This window comes from Bos taurus, chromosome 2 (assembly GCF_002263795.3).
Source record: "Bos taurus isolate L1 Dominette 01449 registration number 42190680 breed Hereford chromosome 2, ARS-UCD2.0, whole genome shotgun sequence".
NCBI classification, from domain to species: Eukaryota; Metazoa; Chordata; class Mammalia; order Artiodactyla; family Bovidae; genus Bos; species Bos taurus.
Genome location: NC_037329.1, coordinates 135,623,239 through 135,639,540, shown reverse-complemented (window position 1 = coordinate 135,639,540; position 16,302 = coordinate 135,623,239). Strand labels below are relative to the sequence as shown.

At 55.1% G+C, this 16,302-nt stretch overlaps 1 protein-coding gene across 3 annotated transcripts in view; it reads left to right on the top strand.

Annotated features, from left to right (window-relative positions):
- CROCC (ciliary rootlet coiled-coil, rootletin) overlaps positions 1-16,302 on the top strand; it is a 44,962-nt gene that overhangs the window by 22,557 nt on the left and 6,103 nt on the right. For all 3 annotated transcript variants that reach the window (XM_005203371.4, XM_059880248.1, XM_002685798.6), the window contains 9 exons: positions 373-507; positions 941-1,084; positions 1,990-2,228; positions 2,722-2,881; positions 5,293-5,460; positions 6,677-7,028; positions 14,389-14,558; positions 14,773-14,893; positions 15,066-15,229. In XM_005203371.4, coding sequence (XP_005203428.1) covers positions 373-507; positions 941-1,084; positions 1,990-2,228; positions 2,722-2,881; positions 5,293-5,460; positions 6,677-7,028; positions 14,389-14,558; positions 14,773-14,893; positions 15,066-15,229 — 1,653 coding nt within the window. The remainder of the gene's footprint in view (positions 1-372; positions 508-940; positions 1,085-1,989; positions 2,229-2,721; positions 2,882-5,292; positions 5,461-6,676; positions 7,029-14,388; positions 14,559-14,772; positions 14,894-15,065; positions 15,230-16,302) is intronic.

The window sequence follows — 16,302 nt, the reverse complement described above, 5'->3', positions numbered from 1 at the left end:
ACTCCTGACCTTCTGTAACGAAATGGAGACAGGGCAGGCTTCGCCCATCTCTCCTTACCCGCCACGTAACCCGGGGCAGGTCACTTTACCTCTTTGAGCCTCAGTAGCCTCATCTGTAAAATGGGAGTAATGAAAGGCCCTTCAGGATGTGCGATCTCTTAGGTTGTGTCTGTGTCCAGGTTGTAACTGCTGTTGTAACAACAGTGCACCAGCGCTTTCCTGGGGCTGCGCCTTGACCCTGGCTCCACCTGCGGTGGCCGGTCAGGGCCCCAAGCCCCCGGGGGCACCGTTCCCAGGGCAGGGTGGGGAAAGGCCCAAGCATCCCCCAGGACCTCCCAGGGCCCTGAGCCCTTTGCTCCCGCCTCTCCCCAGGCCCTGTCCCTAAAGGAGTCCGAGAAGACGGCGTTGTCCGAGAAGCTGATGGGGACGCGGCACAGCCTGGCCGCCGTCTCCCTGGAGATGGAGCGACAGAAGCGGGACGCCCAGAACCGCCAGGAGCAGGACAGGGTAGGGCGGGCGGGGTCGGGGTGGGTGGGGGTGTGGCCTGGGCGGGCGGGCATAGGCCAGGGCGTGGCGGAGGTGTGGCCCCTGGGTGGGCGTGGCCCGGGCAGGGGCGGGGCTTGGGGACGGAGGCGTGGCTGTGCCCTGCGGCAGCTTCCAGGCTGTGCAGGAGGCTTCAGCCTTACTTGGGGGTCCCCACTGGAGGCAGAGGATACAGCTGGGCCCTGTGAACCCCTAGCCTGGGGAAGACGAGCTGCGTGCAGAGCACTTGCTGGGTGTCAGGAGATCACAGAGGGCCTGACGGGCCGGCGTGCGGGGCCGTGCTGGGAGCCGACAGTGGACAGTGCCCTGCTAGCCCAGCAGCAGTCAGGGGCGGGCTGGCGGGGGCAGGGCGGGGGCGGACACCACAGCGCCAAGTCTGAGGAGCCATCGATCCTAGAGCACCGTGAACGCCCTGACGTCCGAGCTGCGGGACCTGCGGGCCCAGCTGGAGGAGGCCGCCGCGGCTCATGCCCAGGAGGTGAAGAGGCTGCGGGAGCAGGCCGGAGACCTGGGCCGCCAGCGGGAGTCCTGCCTGCGCGAGGTGAGCCGCCCACCCGCCCGCCTGCCTGCTCGCCCCTCTGCGCAGCACAGCTGAGGCTGCTGGGGGCCCAGAAGGTGCCCTTGAGAGTAAGGGAACGAAGGAAGGGAGGGAAGCAGCAAACATTTATTAAGGGCCTTCTGTGTACATGTGGAGCTTGAGCTCTCACAGAAAGGTTGGCGGGGCCCCTGCCTTAACTCGTTATTGACCAGGGATTTTTGCGGAAACTGATGCCTGTGGCCAGCAATTTGTAAGTGAATATTGAGACGTCTTTGGTCAACACGTTCAGGTAACAGAAGTTGTATTAATACATCTCTGGTCAATAACGTGTTAAGGTTGATCCTTAGGTTGACCGATCTTTTGGGGGGGCTGCGTTGCACAGCATGTGGCAACTTCTCCAGCCAGGGATCACACCCGTGCCCTCTGCAGGGGAAGTGTGGAGTCCTAACCACTGGACCACCACGAGAATCCCTGCAGGGCGCTCTTGGCTGATGATTAGGTGGCAGTAGTGTCAGTTGCTCAGTTGTGTTTGACTTCACGACCCCAGGGACTGTAGCCCACCAGGCTCCTCTGTCCATGGAATTCTCCAGGCAAGAATACTGGAGTGGGTAGCCGTTCTGCTCTCCAGGGGCTCTTCTTGACGCAGGGATTGAACCGGGTCTCGCGCATTGCAGGTGGACTCTTCACCGTCTGAGCCACCAGGGAAGCCCTGGTTGATGATTCTTTCAGGCCAGAGCACCGCTGACTCCAGCATGCTTTGCCCCAAATCATAACCTGCTCACCTGCAGGCCCAGTCGCGGCAGAGGGATGGGGCAGGCGCCCTGTGGCCCCAGAGACGGGAATGGGCGGGCTCGCACCCAGCCTGAGGGGGCCCGGCCCCCGGCTGTGGACACCCGCTGTCCTCACAGGCAGAAGAGCTTCGGACCCAGCTGCGCCTGCTGGAAGAGGCACGCAGCGGGCTGCGGCGGGAGCTGCTGGAGGCCCAGCGCAAGGTGCGGGAGGGCCAGGACAGCCGCGAGGCCCAGCGCCAGGAGGTGGCCGAGCTGCGGCGCAGCCTGAGCGAGGGCGTCAGGGAGATTGAGGCCCTGCGACGCTCCAACGAGGAGCTGCGCGCGGCCCTGAAGACGGCAGAGAGCGAGCGGGTCAGGTGGGGTCTCGGCCGGCGGGCCCTTTACCGAGCCCCGCCCCTTCACCAAGCTCCGCCCCTCACTTCCCTGAACCTCATCCCCGGGACTAACTGCACCCCCAGGGTTCTGGGGGAATCGCACAGGTGGGGTGTCTCTACTCTCCGAGCAAGCTCAGACTTGCCTGGTTTGAGGTGATTTTCCTTCCCTGCAGGAAGGGGAGTGGTGATGGCCGGTCTGGTTGGGGGGGCGTTCAGACCCTGGCCCCACCTACCGGCATCGCCCTGGAAGCCAGTGTGCCCTCTTGTCCACCTCTCCCCACCGAGGGTCTGCTCCCCGTCCCTGGAGGGCCTGGCCCAGGGGAGGAATGCTTGGCAGGCGGCAATGGGCACCTGCAGGCAGGAGGCTGTCAGAGCCACTCCAGAAACCAGGGGAAGGGCTGCTGTACAGGGTCACTCAGGGTACCCTCCCCAGTACCGGGGGCCACCTCTGCCCTCTGCCCTCTGCCCCCTCCAGCCTGAAGCTTGCCAACGAGGACAAGGAGCAGAAGCTGGTGCTCTTGGAGGAGGCCCGGGTGGCTGTGGGCAAGGAGGCCGGGGAGCTGCGGGCCGGGCTGCAGGAGGTGGAGCGCTCGCGGCTGGAGGCCCGGCGGGAGCTGCAGGAGCTCCGGCGGCAGGTACCCCACCCACCCCACCCCCGTCCCCTCACCTGTCCCCCCACCAGCACTCCCTGTGCGCCTGAAGTCCACCGCACCCCCTTCCTGGAGCCACGGCCCCTCTCGTAGTCAAAACCAAGGGCTTGAACTGTAACAAGGCCTGTTACCTGTCCTTGGTATTAATGGGTGGTCTTTGAGGAGTCCTCAAACCATGAAACTGTGCGTGTGTGTGTACTTTTGTGTACACATTTGTTCACATATCTCCAAAGATTGGGTCCGGAGCTCTTAGCCAGTTCTCAAAGGAATCTGTGAACAACCAGAGGTGCAGATCCATGAACTAGGTCAGGAGCTGGCAAACCGTTTTTTTGAAAAGCTCCCAATAGTAAATATTTCCAGGTTCCTGGGCCTTACAGTTTCTGTCGCGACTACTCTACTCTGCCATCATAGGGAGAAAGCAGGCCTGGATGGTACCTACGTGAGTGGAGTGTGTTCCCTTAAAACTTTGCCTGTGGACATTGAAATTTGCATTTTATATACTTTACACGTGTCAGAAATATTCTTCTTTTGTTTTTCTTTCAACCATGTAAAAATGAGTCATTTCTAACTACTTAAAAACACAAACCATCCTTAGCTCAAACCCTTATAGAAACAGGTGACTAGTGGAATTTGGCCTGTGGAATCTTGGCCTGCAGTTTGCAGAGCTCTGAATTAGATGATCTCCAAGGTCGTCAAAAGCAGCAAGCATTTAACAAGTGCCCACGGTATACTGGGCACTGCCCTGGTCACTGAGACTCAGGCTTCCCCACTCCAGAAGACCAGCAGGACAGGAAACAGCCCCCTTTGGCACCCAGGCTCTGCCTCCCCCAGAGATACTACAGCCTGAATAACAGATCCCCCCTACCTTCCACCAATGCACCCCTCTACCCAAGCCCCCTCCTGTGAGGCTCAAGTCCTGGGAAACCACAGGACTCTCTGAAGGGAGCTCACACCCGTGTGCCAGGCTCTTGCTGGGGTTTTGGGTGAGACAGCACGTTTTAAAGTTCCCTTTGCTATGGTGCTGCAGGGTAGGTAGGCCTCAGCCCCACCTGCTCCTGGGGAAATAGGAGGCTAGAAACGTCCCTTTGATTCCATTTGTCTGAGATCAAATCCCAGTGTGCTGCTTGTGGGCTGTGTGACTGGGCAAGTCACTTCACCTTTCTGAGTTTTCATTTTCTTGTCTGTTAAAGAGGGATGATGTCAGTACGTATCCTGTATTAATGAGTTCACATGACCAAAGCACTTAGAATAGGGCTAGGCATGTGATAGACACTCCATACAAGTTAGGCATCACTGTGGAGGTGAAAGATGACCCAGACGTGTGATAGACACTCCACAAAAGTTAGGCATCACTGTGGAGGTGAAAGATGACCCAGACGTGTGATAGACACTCCACAAAAGTTAGGCATCACCGTGGAGGCGAAAGATGCCCCAGACGTGTGATAGATACTCCACAAGTTAGGCATCACTGTGGAGGTGAAAGATGCCTCAGACATGTGATAGACACTCCACAAAAGTCAGGCATCACTGTGGAGGTGAAAGATGACCCAGACGTGTGATAGACACTCCACAAAAGTTAGGCATCACCGTGGAGGCGAAAGATGCCCCAGACGTGTGATAGACACTCCACAAAAGTTAGGCATCACTGTGGAGGTGAAAGATGACCCAGACGTGTGATAGACACTCCACAAAAGTTAGGCATCACTGTGGAGGTGAAAGATGCCCCAGACATGTGATAGACACTCCACAAAAGTTAGGCATCACTGTGGAGGCGAAAGATGACCCAGACGTGTGATAGACACTCCATACAAGTTAGGCATCACTGTGGAGGTGAAAGATGCCCCGGAGTCCCTGCCCTGCAGAACTCCTACCACTCTCCGTGGTAGGTAGCTATGATTAGGTGGTGCACTGAGCTCACTGGTGCCCAGGTGTCTGACCTGGCTGCAGTTATCAGGCACGGGCTTCCAGTGGATTAGGGTTGTGTTCAATGTATGTATCCCTAGAGCTTCCTAGGTGGCTCAGTGGTAAAGAATCTGCCTGCTAATGCAAGAGATGTAAGAGATGTGGGTTCCATCCCTGAGTCAGGAAGATCCCTTGGAGGAGAAAATGGCAGCCCACTCCAGTGTTCTTGCCCAGATAATTCCATGGACAGAGAAACCTGGTGGGCTACAGTCCATGGGGCTGCAAAGAGTCGGACAGTAAGCACGCACACGTGGTCGTGGTCTCCAGAGCAGCGGGTCCTGAGTCCCCTCAGTGCCAGGTTTGGACTGGGAGGGTCATGGGGCAGAGCTGAAGGACTGCCATTGGAGCCTGTGGCACTCACGGGCACCCTGGACTCAAAGGGAGCGTGGTGCTGAGAAGGTTCCTCCGTCCTGCCTGTGCCCATTCTCTCCCAGATGAAGATGCTGGACAGCGAGAATGCTAGGCTGGGCCGAGAGCTGCTGGAGCTGCAGGGCCGCCTGGCGCTGGGCGAGCGGGCAGAGAAGGAGGGCAGACGGGAGGCCCTGGGCCTGCGACAGAAGTTGCTGCAGGGCGAGGCCAACCTGGAGGCAATTCGGCAGGAGGTAACCAGATGGTGGGCAGGCGGCCTGGACGGGAGGGTCCTCGCAGGCAGTTAGAAGGGGCTGGGGACTCCAATAGTGGAGTCTTCTTTTTGGCCGTGCTGCTTGGCATGTGGGATCTTAGTTCCTCAACCAGGAATTGAGCCATGACCCCTGCAGTGGAAACAGAGTCTTAACACTGGACCACCAGGGAAGTCGCGCTGGAGTCATTCTGAGAGATCACTCCTTAGGACTGGTCCCTGATCCCCACTCCTTTCTTCCCCAAGTATAATAATAATAATAATGACAAGAACTGTGTAGCAGGGGTGGGGAGAGCTTTGTAGACAGAAAGTTGTTTGATTCTCCCAGCAGTCTCATGAGGTAGGTATAATTAGCCCCATTTTAGAGAGAGAACCAGATATTGAGGCTCAGAGAGGTCAAGGGAACTTACCAAGGTCACACAGCCACCCAGGTCTGTCTGACTCCAAAGCCGACACTCTTTCCACTCTTTTCTGGCACTGAACCTACTGTGTGACCTTGACTGAGTCACTCGAACTCTCTGTGCCTCAGAGCAGTTATAGAATGGGGGGTGTATACCAGGCCCTGAGCAGGTCTCGGCATCCAGGGTGGATGGTGTTCAGTGAAACTAAGGCAGTGAGTGAGGGGTTGGCTCATTCTCAGAACCAGAGGCGTGTGTGTTGTCAGGCACGTCGCTCCTAAGGAGTTTTTAGTGCTTCCTGTCGTTTTCTGATTCATTGATAAATTATGTGCACGAGAGGCACTGCGGTCTAGTGGTTAAGAGAAAAGGCTCTGGGGCCAGGGTGCTTGACTTTGAATCCTAGCTCTCAGTTTTCTAGCATTGTGGCCTTGGGCATGGTACATAACTGCCCTGTGTCTCAGTTTCCTCATCTGTAAAATGGAGATGATTCATAGTGGTAATTAGATTTGATTTTCTGGGTGGGGGGGAAGTACTTAGTGCCTGGCACTAGTAAGTCCTATCTGTGCAGGCCTTAGCTGTTAGTTTATTACTAATAAATGGTGTACACTGCAAGGCACCTACAGAGAAGGTAGAGAGAAACGCTGTTTCCTTCCGTACTCTCACGACGTTCGCGCATTTCCTGCTTGGGTGGAGACCACAGGTGCTGTGTACCCTACTTTTGGGCCCGTGGGCCAGGAGGCTGGATGTCGGTTGAGGGGTGGCTTTGCTGACCCCTACTCCTGGGCTTTGTCCCCGCTCCAGCTCCAGGGGGCCCAGCGGAAGCTGCAGGAGCAAGAAAGCGAGTTCCGGGCCCGGGAGCGAGACCTGCTGGGCTCCGTGGAGGAGGCGCGCGGCGCCCGGAACCAGCAGCTGGACCATGCCCGCAGCCTGGGACTCAAGCTGGAGGCCGCCCGGGCCGAGGCCGCGGACCTGGGACTGCGACTCAGCGCAGCCGAGGGCCGGGCTCAGGGCCTGGAGGCTGAGCGGGCCCGCGTGGAGGCGCAGCGGCGCGCGGCAGAGGCCCAGCTCGCCGGCCTGCGATCGGCCCTGCGCCGGGGCCTGGGGCTCGGGGGGCCGGTGGCCGGCTCCCCAGCCCGGGGCACGCCTGCAGGAGGTGAGAACGGAGGCTGGGGTCAGCGGGCGGGCCTTGCGGGGCCTCCGCCCCTCGTCCGCCCATAGGCCTAGCTCTGTCCCGCCACGAGGCACCCTGGGCCCCGGGTGCCGGGCCACCCCTCCTCTGATGACCCCGCCCTGTGGCTGGTTCTGGTGGCTTCGCAGAGCCCGCCCACCTGGGGCCCAAGTCACTTTCCGGCCCCTTAGCCGGGGCCACGCCCCCTGAGCTCATCTCAGCCCCGCCCTCTTGAGCCGGGCCACGCCCCGAGCCCATCTCAGCCCCTCCCCCTCACTGAGGCAAACGGGCACACGTGCTTTTTAAAGGAAGTGGACGGTGCTCCTTTTTTTTTTTTTTTTTAAATTGAACCATAGTTGATTTGCAATGTCAAATTGCAAATTTGTAGAGTAACGTGATACAGTTATATCTATGTAAGTGGGCTTCCCCTATGGCTCAGTTGGTAAAGAATCCATCTGCAATGCAAGAGATAGCAGTTTGATTCCTGGGTAGGGAAGGTCCGCTGGAGAAGGGAAAGGCTACCCACTCCAGTATTCTTGGGCTTCCCTGGTGGCTCACCTGGTAAAGAATCCGTCTGTAGTGCGGGAGACCTGGGTTCCATTCCCGGGTTGGGAAGATCCCCTGGAAAAGGGATAGGCTACCCACTCCAGTATTCTTGGGCTTCCCTGGTGGCTCAGCTGGTAAAGAATCTGCCTGCAATGTGGGAGACCTGGGATTGATCCCTGGGTTGGGAAGATCCCTGGAGAAGGAAAAGGCTACCCACTCCAGTATTCTGGCCTGGAGAACTCTGTGGATTGCTATAGTCCATGGGGTCGCAAAGAGTCAGACACAACTGAGAGACTTCTACTTCACTTTATGTATGTATGTATATTTTAAAATATTCTTTTTTGTTACGGTTTATTACAGAATATTGAATATAGTTCCTTGTTTATCCATTCTGTATAAACTAGCTCATATCTGATAACGCCAAACTCCCAGGTCATCACTCTCCTAACCATCTCCCCCTTGACATCCACAGGTTTGTTATCCATTTTTGTGGCCCTGTTTCTGTTTCATAAGAGTTTATTTGTGCCATATATTTAAAAAAATATTTATTTATTCACTTGGCTGTACTTGGGCTTAGTTGCAGCACGCAGGATCTTCCGTCTTCGTTTTTGGCGTGCTGGATTTTAAGGTAACTGGGCAAGTTCCCTGAGCAGGCATTGAACCCTGGCTCCCTGCATTGGGAGTGCAGAGTCTTAGCCACTGGACCATCAAGGAAGTCCCTGTGCTGTATTTTAGATTGCATATATAAGTGAAATCAAATGGTATTTGTCTTTCTCTTTCTGACTTACTTCACTTAACGTGATAATCTCTAGGTACATCCATGTTGCTCCCAATGGCATTATTTTATTCTCTTTTGTGACTGAGCAGTAGTTCATTGTGTATATGTGCTGCGTCTTCTTTATCCACTCCTCTGTTGATGGACATTTAGGCTGCTTCCATGTCTTAACATAAACAGTGCCACTGAGAACACAGTCTGCATGTATCTTTTTGAATTATGTTTTTGTCTGGGTATATGCCCAGGAGTGGGATTGCTGGATCGTATGGCAACTCTATTTTTAATTTTTTGAAGACCTTCCATACTATTTTTCATAGTGGCTGAGAGTGCTGCATCTTAACGTCCTTACCTCCCCTGGGTCTGTCTGTCCTCTGTGATTGACTCCTGCCCTCTCTCCATCAGCTCCTCATCCTCTTCCTTCTCCCATCACGGCTGCCCACTCCTCTGTTCCGGCCTGTGGCCACTATGTCTACCCTAGAAAGATACACACTCAGCCCAACTGCCCTCCAGGAACTTCAGAAGAGATCCTCCCACCTGCCATCTGCTCCCAAGGCCCAGGGGGTGACGCTGGGAGAGGCGGCCTTTCAGGAAGCCCTCATCTTGTCTCAGCCTAACCCCAGGCTCACCTTGACTCCAGGGCTAGAAAGTAGGTAAGGAAAAGTCAAGGGATATTGTTGGTTGGAATGTAAAATAATGCAACCACTGTGAAAGAATAGTTTGGCAGTTCCTCAAGCAACTAAAATTTAGAATTACTATTTTTGTTGTTGTTGCTCAGTTGCTGAGTCATGTCCGACTCTTGGTGACCCCGGGGACTTCAGCACGCTAGACTCTGTCCTCCATTATCTCCCAGAGTTTGCTCAAATTCATGTCCACTGAGTTCGTGATGCTATCTATCTCATCCTCTGGTGTCTTCTCCCGCCTTCAATCCTTGCCAGCATGAGAGTCTTTTCCAATGAGTCAGCTCTTCGAATCAGGTGGCCAAAGTGTTGGAGTTTCAGCATCAGTCCTTCCAATGAATATTCAGGGTTGATTTCCTTTAGCATTGACTGGTTTGATCTTCTTTCAGTCCAGGGGACTCTCAAGAGTCTTCTCCAACACCACAATTCAAAAGCATTAATTTTTCAGTGCTCAGCCTTCTTTATGGTCCAACTCTCACATCTGTTTATGGATACTGGAAAAATCGTAGCTTTGACTATGCGGACCTTTGTTGGCAAAGTGATGTCTCTGCTTTTTAATGGTGTCTAGGTTTGTCATAGTTTTCCTTCCAAGAAGCAAGCATCTTTTAATTTCGTGGCTGCAGTCACTGTCTGCGGTGATTTTGGAGCCCAATTACCATATGACTCCACAGTTCCACCCCTAGGTATATCCGCAAGAGAATTGAAAAGAGGCACTGGGTGGACGTTGTACACCGCCTCAGAGTGCGCGTGAGCAGGCGAGTTGCTAATGTAGTGTTTGAATAGATAGACATTGTACACCGCCTCAAAGTGTGCATGAGCAGGTGAATTGCTAATGTAGTATTTGAATAGATAGACATTGTACACCGTCTCAGAGTGTGCGTGAGCAGGTGAGTTGCTAAGGTAGTGTTTGAATAGATAGACATTGTACACCGTCTCAGAGTGTGCGTGAGCAGGTGAGTTGCTAATGTAGTGTTTGAATACAACGGGGTTTATTCAGCCTTAAGAAAGAGGGTCATCTCGATCTGTGCTGCGACATGGATGAACTTTAATAGGGTTATATTAGGTGAAGTAAGCTGGTCACAAAAGGACAAATATAAGGACTTCCCTGGGATCCCGTTGTTAAGACTCGGCACTTCCACTGCATGGGGAGGTGTGTGTTCGATCCCTGGTGAGTGACCTAAGATCCCGTAAGCCATTTGGCATGGCCAAAAGAAAAAAAAAGGGACAAATATAGTATAATTACACTTATAGAAAACATTTAGAATAGACGTTCATGGAGACAGAATTTAGAGGTTGCCAGAGGTGTGGGGAAGGGAGGATTACTGCTCACTGGTTATGGAGTTTGCAGTTGTATTTGTCTGCTGGGGCTGCTGTAACACAGCAGCACAAACTGAGTGGCTTAAACAAGAGAAATTTGTGTCTCGTGGGTCTGGAGGCCAGAAGTCCTAGGCCCTTCCTCTGCAGAGTGAGGGAAGAGTTGGCTCCAGGCTCGAAGCCTGTGGGAGTTTCTTGGCGGCGGAGCGTGCCCCGTCTTCACCTGGAGCTCTCCTTGAGGGTGTGTCCAGGCCCCGCTTTGTGGCTGGGCCAGGTCTCAGTCGCAACATGTGGGATCTAGTTCCCTGACCAGGGATCTAACCCAGGCCCTCTGAATTGGGAGCATGGAGTCTTAGCCACTGGCCTCCCAGTGAAGTCCCCCAAATGTCCCCTTTTATTAGGATACCAGTCATATTGGATTAGGGTCCATCCTTCTCCAGTATGGGGCTTCCCTGGTGGCTCAGGCAGTACAGAATCTGCCTGCTGTGTGGGAGATTCGGGTTCCATCCCTGGGTCTGGAAAATTCTCTGGAGAAGGGAGTGGCAACCCACTCCAGTATTCTTGCCTGGAGAATTCCATGGACAGAGGAGCCTGGTGGGCTACAGTCCATGGGGTTGCAGAGAGTCAGACACGACTCCTCATCTTAACTCATGACAAATAAGGTCCAATTCTAAGGTATGGTGGTTAGGACTCCAACATATGGATTTTGAGGGAATGCAGTTCATAACAGGGTGATGGAAAGGATTTAGAAACAGATGATGGTGATGCTCATATAAACAGTGTGAATATGACTAATGCCACTTAAAGATGGTCAGGGAGCCCTGTTTCGTTATATTTGTCTTATCACAATAAAAGTGTTTGGGGAAATTCCCTGGCTTCCCACTGGTTAGTGCTCTGTGCTCCTAGGGGCAGGGGTTTGATCTCTGGCCAGGGGACGAAGATCCTGCAAACTGTGCAGTGTGGCAAAAGAAATAAGAAAATGCTTGTTGTTAAAGATAAGGCAGCGCTGTGGGCTCGGGGTTTGTGTGGGAGGGCAGGGAGAGCCTCACTGAGGAGGTGGTCGGTAGGGAAAGAAGGGAGAAGAGGCTGCGGGCGAGTGGGTGGGTCCCGAGTGGCGGTCCCCCGCCCTGCGACCCACAGAGGCCACCGGGCAGCCAGGATGCAGTGGGCAAGGTGGAGAGGGGTGGAGTGACGGCCACGGGACCTGCTCAGGCAGACCTTGCGGGCCCCCACAAGGTGCTGGCTTCACTGTGACGGATGAGGCAGTGAGTCCATGTCCTGCTCTGGGTCCTTTGGGTGCTCACGGAGCTACGAGGCCGTTAGGGTGTCACTGGGCAGAGGATGCTAAGGGCAGGCGGACTCCTCGTCCTGCAGTTCCCAGGTTGACCTCTAGGTGCCGTCCTGCCGTCCTGACTGCCCTGCCCCCTCTTTTCACTGCCCATCATCTCCCAAACAGAGTTTGTTTTTCTGCGGGGAAATAGGGGCACCTGGATTCCAGTCTCAGCCCTGGATCTTCCAAGCTTTGAGGCCAGGCAAATCACTTAAGAAAATGTGGAAAGGATACGCAGAACTATGCAAAAAAGATCTTCATGACTCAGATAACCATGATGGTGTGATCATTCACTTAGAGCCAGACATCCTGGAATGCAAAGTCAAGCGGGCCTTAGGAAGCATCACTACGAACAAAGCTAGTGGAGATGATGGAGTTCCAGTTGAGCTATTTCAAATCCTGAAAGATGATGCTGTGAAAGTGTTGCACTCAATATGCCAGCAAATTTGGGAAACTCAGCAGTGGCCACAGGACTGGAAAAGGTCAGTTTTCATTCCAATCCCAAAGAAAGGCAATGCCAAAGAATGTTCAGACTTCCACACAATTGCTTTCATTTCACACGCTAGTAAAGTAATGCTCAAAATTCTCCAAGCCAGGCTTCAGCAATACGTGAACTTCTAGATGTTCAAGCTGGATTTAGAAAAGGCAGAGGAACCAGAGATCAAATTGCCAACATCTGTTGGATCAGAAAAAGCAAGAGAGTTCCAGAAGATCATCTACTTCTGCTTTATTGACTATGCCAAAGACTTTGTGTGGATCACAACAAATTGGAAAATTCTTTGAGAGATGGGAATACCAGACCACCTGACCTGCCTCCTGAGAAATCTGCATTCAGGTCAAGAAACAACAGTTAGAACCAGACATGGAACAGTGGGCTGGTTCCATATTGGGAGAGGAGTACGTCATGGCTCTATATTGTCACCCTGTTTATTTAACTTATGTTCAGAGTACACCATGCAAAATGCCGGGCTGGGTGAAGCACAAGCTGGAATCAAGATTGAAGTGAGAAATATCAATAACCTCAGATACGCGGATGACAGCACCCTTATGGCAGAAAGCGAAGAGGGCCTGAAGAGCCTCTTGATGAAACTGAAAGAGGAGACTGAAAAAGTTGGATCAAAACTCAACATTCAGAAAATTAAGATCATGGCATCCAGTCCCATTACTGCATGGCAAATAGATGGGGAAGTAATGGGAACAGTGGCAGACTTTCTTTTCTTGGCTCCAAATCACTGCAGATGGTGACTGCAGCCATGAAAGTAAAAGATGCTTACTCCTTGGAAGAAAAGCTATGACCAGTCTAGACAGCATATTGAAAAGCAGAGATGTTATTTTGCCGACAAAGGTCTGTCTAGTCAAGGCTATGGTTTTTCCAGTAGTCATGTATGGATGTGAGAGTTGGACCACAAAGAAAGCTGAGCGCTGAAGAATTGATGCTTTTGAACTGTGCTGTTGGAGAAGACTCTTGAGAGCCCCTTGGACTGCAAGGAGATCCAACCAGTCCATTCTAAAGGAAATCAGTCCTGAATATTCATTGGAAGGACTGATGTTGAAGCTGAAACTCCAATACTTTGGCCACCTGATGCGAAAAACTGACTCCTTGGAAAAGACCCTGATGCTGGGAAAGATTGAAGGCAGGAGGAGAAGGGGACGACAGAGGATGAGATGGTTGGATGGCATCACCTACTTGATGGACATGAGTTTGAGCAAGCTCCAGGAGTTGGTGATAGACAGGAAGGCCTGGTGTGCTGCGGTTCATGGGGTCATAAAGAGTCGGACACGACTGAGCGACTGAATCTGCTCTGAGCCTGTGCAGCCTGTGAAGGGGGAAGATTGGGCCTTACCTCTCAGGGAATTACTGTGAGGATGGAAAGAGGTGGCGTATGGAAAGCGCTGGTCCAGCATCTGGAGATGCTCACATTGTGAGCTCTCAGAGCGCGTGTTAGTCGCTCAGTCATGTCCGACTCTGCGACCCCATGGGCAGTAGCCCTCCAGGCTCCTCTGTCCATGGGTTTCTCCAGGCATGAATACTGGAGTGGGTTGCCATTCCCATCCCCAGGGGATATTCCTGACCCAGGGACTGAACCTGGGTCTCCTGCACTGTAGGCAGATGCTTTACCATCTGAGCCACCAGGGAAGCCCTTAGCCATCAGTACAGGGAGGTAATGAAGCGAGGGAGTGTCTGCCCACAGACTGGGCCCTGGGGATGCAGCCTTCATGGTGCTTGTGGTCTGGGGGTGGGGGGCAGACACTGGACCCCCAGGAGGTGGGAAGGAGCTCACCCCCACCCAAGGCTGGGGTCAGGGAGGCCTCTGAGGAGTGTTCTTTACATTGAGGCCTAAAGGAGTGGGCCAGAGAAGTCTTGGGGAGAGAAGGGAGTAGGACATACACAGACCCCAGCGCCTTTGTAGGGAGGACTGTTGTAGAGCATGGTGGCTGTGGGTGGTACCAACTGGCCAGCTTATAAGGGAGAGAGACTGATGCTAGGGAAGCAGCAGGGGTGGCCAGCACAGGGGTGTGATTTTGAGGGTTGTGAGTGCTGATCGAAGGTGAAGCGAGAGGCTGAGTGGACCCAGCAGGTGCCCCGGGGAGCTCACAGGGGCGGCGGGGCACAGTAGGCACGATGCGCTGGGACGGTGCAGACACCCCGCAGACAGCAGAGGCCAGTGGCTCCTGTGTCCCCCAGCGTGTCTCCTCCTCTAGGAAGCGTGGAAGGGCTCAGTAGCCCCGACCCCATGGAACGCAGCCCCGGGTCCCAGCCGCCCTCCCCAGGACCGGCCATCTCCCCAGCACCTGCAGACCTGGACCCGGAAGCAGTGCGGGGGGCCCTGCAAGAGTTCGTGCAGGAGCTGCGGGGCGCCCAGAGAGAGCGGGTGAGGGGCAAGGGGCTGCATAGGAGCCGCGGCCCAGGGTTAGCAGATGAGGGGCGAGGGGCTGCGGAGGGGGCCCAGAGAGAGCGGATGAGAGGCAAGGGGCTGCGGAGGGGGCCCAGGGTTAGCGAGTGAGGGGCGAGGGGCTGCGGAGGGAGCCACAGTCAGAGCTGGGTCTCCTCCCCGGTCTCCTCCCCGCCCGACCCCCGGGCTGCAGGATGAATTTCGCATCCAGACGAGCGCCCTGAGACAGCAGCTGGCTGAGACGGAGGCCTCACGGGACGGCGCGGCCTTGCGGGCCAGGCAGCTGGAGAAGGCCGTGGTCGAGAGTGAGGAAGGTGAGTCTACCCTAGCATCCTCACCTCGCTCTTGGGCTCTTCCCACGGAGGCGGGAGGTGGTCTCCTCCAGGGGACCCTTCTGTGGGGAGACCTCGCGTCCAGACCCCCAACCCCCAGGGCTCCAAGGGCTCAGGTCTCGGCCAAGCCTGACGGGCCAGGTTGGGGCCGCAGCCCGGCGCAGCGTGGATGGGCGTCTGAGCGGGGTGCAGGCCGAGCTGGTGCAGCAGGAGGAGAACGCGCGGCGCGCTGAGCGGGAGCGCCGGGCGGTGCTGGACCGCGTGGCCACCTTGGAGAGAAGCCTGCAGGCCACCGAGAGCGAGCTCCAGGCCAGCCAGGTAGGCAGGGGGAGGGCGGCGGGTGGGGGCCTGGATATGCCTGCGGGGGTGTCTGTAGTGCTCCCGTGAGTGGATGCCTGTGAGTGCTCCTGTCCATGAGTGGATGTCTGTGACTACTCCTGTGCATGTATATCTGTGAGTGCTCCCGTGTGTGGGTGTCTGTGAGTGCTCCTATGCATGGGTGTCTGTGTGCTCCCGTGTGTGTGTGTCTGTGAGTGCTCCCATGTGTGGATACCTGTGAGTGCTCCCGTGTGTGGGTGTCTGTGAGTGCTCCTGTGCATGGGTGTCTGTGAGTGCTCCCTGCCTGTGTGTCAGTGAGTGCTCCCACACAAGGATGTCCATGTGTGGGTGTCTGTGTGCTCCCATGCATGGGTGTCTGTGTGCTCCCGTGTGTGGATACCTGTGAGTGCTCCCTTGAGTGCTCCCGTGCGTGGGTGTCTGAGCATTCCAGTGCATGGATGTTAGTGAGTGCTCCCTGCCTGTGTGTCAGTGAGTGCTCCCATGCGTGCTCCTGTGCGTGGATGCCTGTGAGTGCTCCCGTGCATGTCTGTGTTCTGTCTGCGTGGGTCTCTCAGCACCCATTGAAGTGATTGGCTTGTGACTTTCTCCAAAAGCACGTTCAGATTTTGTTGTCTGGTTTCACGCTGAGGTCATTAGGCTATAGAAGAAAGACTCTGGGCACTTACAGCTGACAGACATGGGTTTGAGTTCTTGCCTCGCCCTGTGGTTTTCAGTTTTCTCATCTATGAAAGGGGGAGACAAGTAATTCTCTCCTGGAGGCCGTGCACGCACACTGGGAACTCACGGACGGTGCTCACAGGGCCTGTTTCCTTTGTCTCTGTGGAGTCACACCAGGGCTGTTCTGGGGGTTTATGTGTGTCTGGGCGATGCCTGTGTGTCCCTGTGTGTGTGTGTGTCTGGGGCAGGCACACGGGCCCTGGTACTGACGGTCAGGCTGCTGGAGCCTTGAGCTCTTCTTGCAGGCACAGATCCCCCCTCTCCCCTGGCCCTCCTGCCTGCCCCCGCAGCCCGCCCCCAGCCTCTGGCTCCGGGCCGAGCTTGAGCTGGCTTGT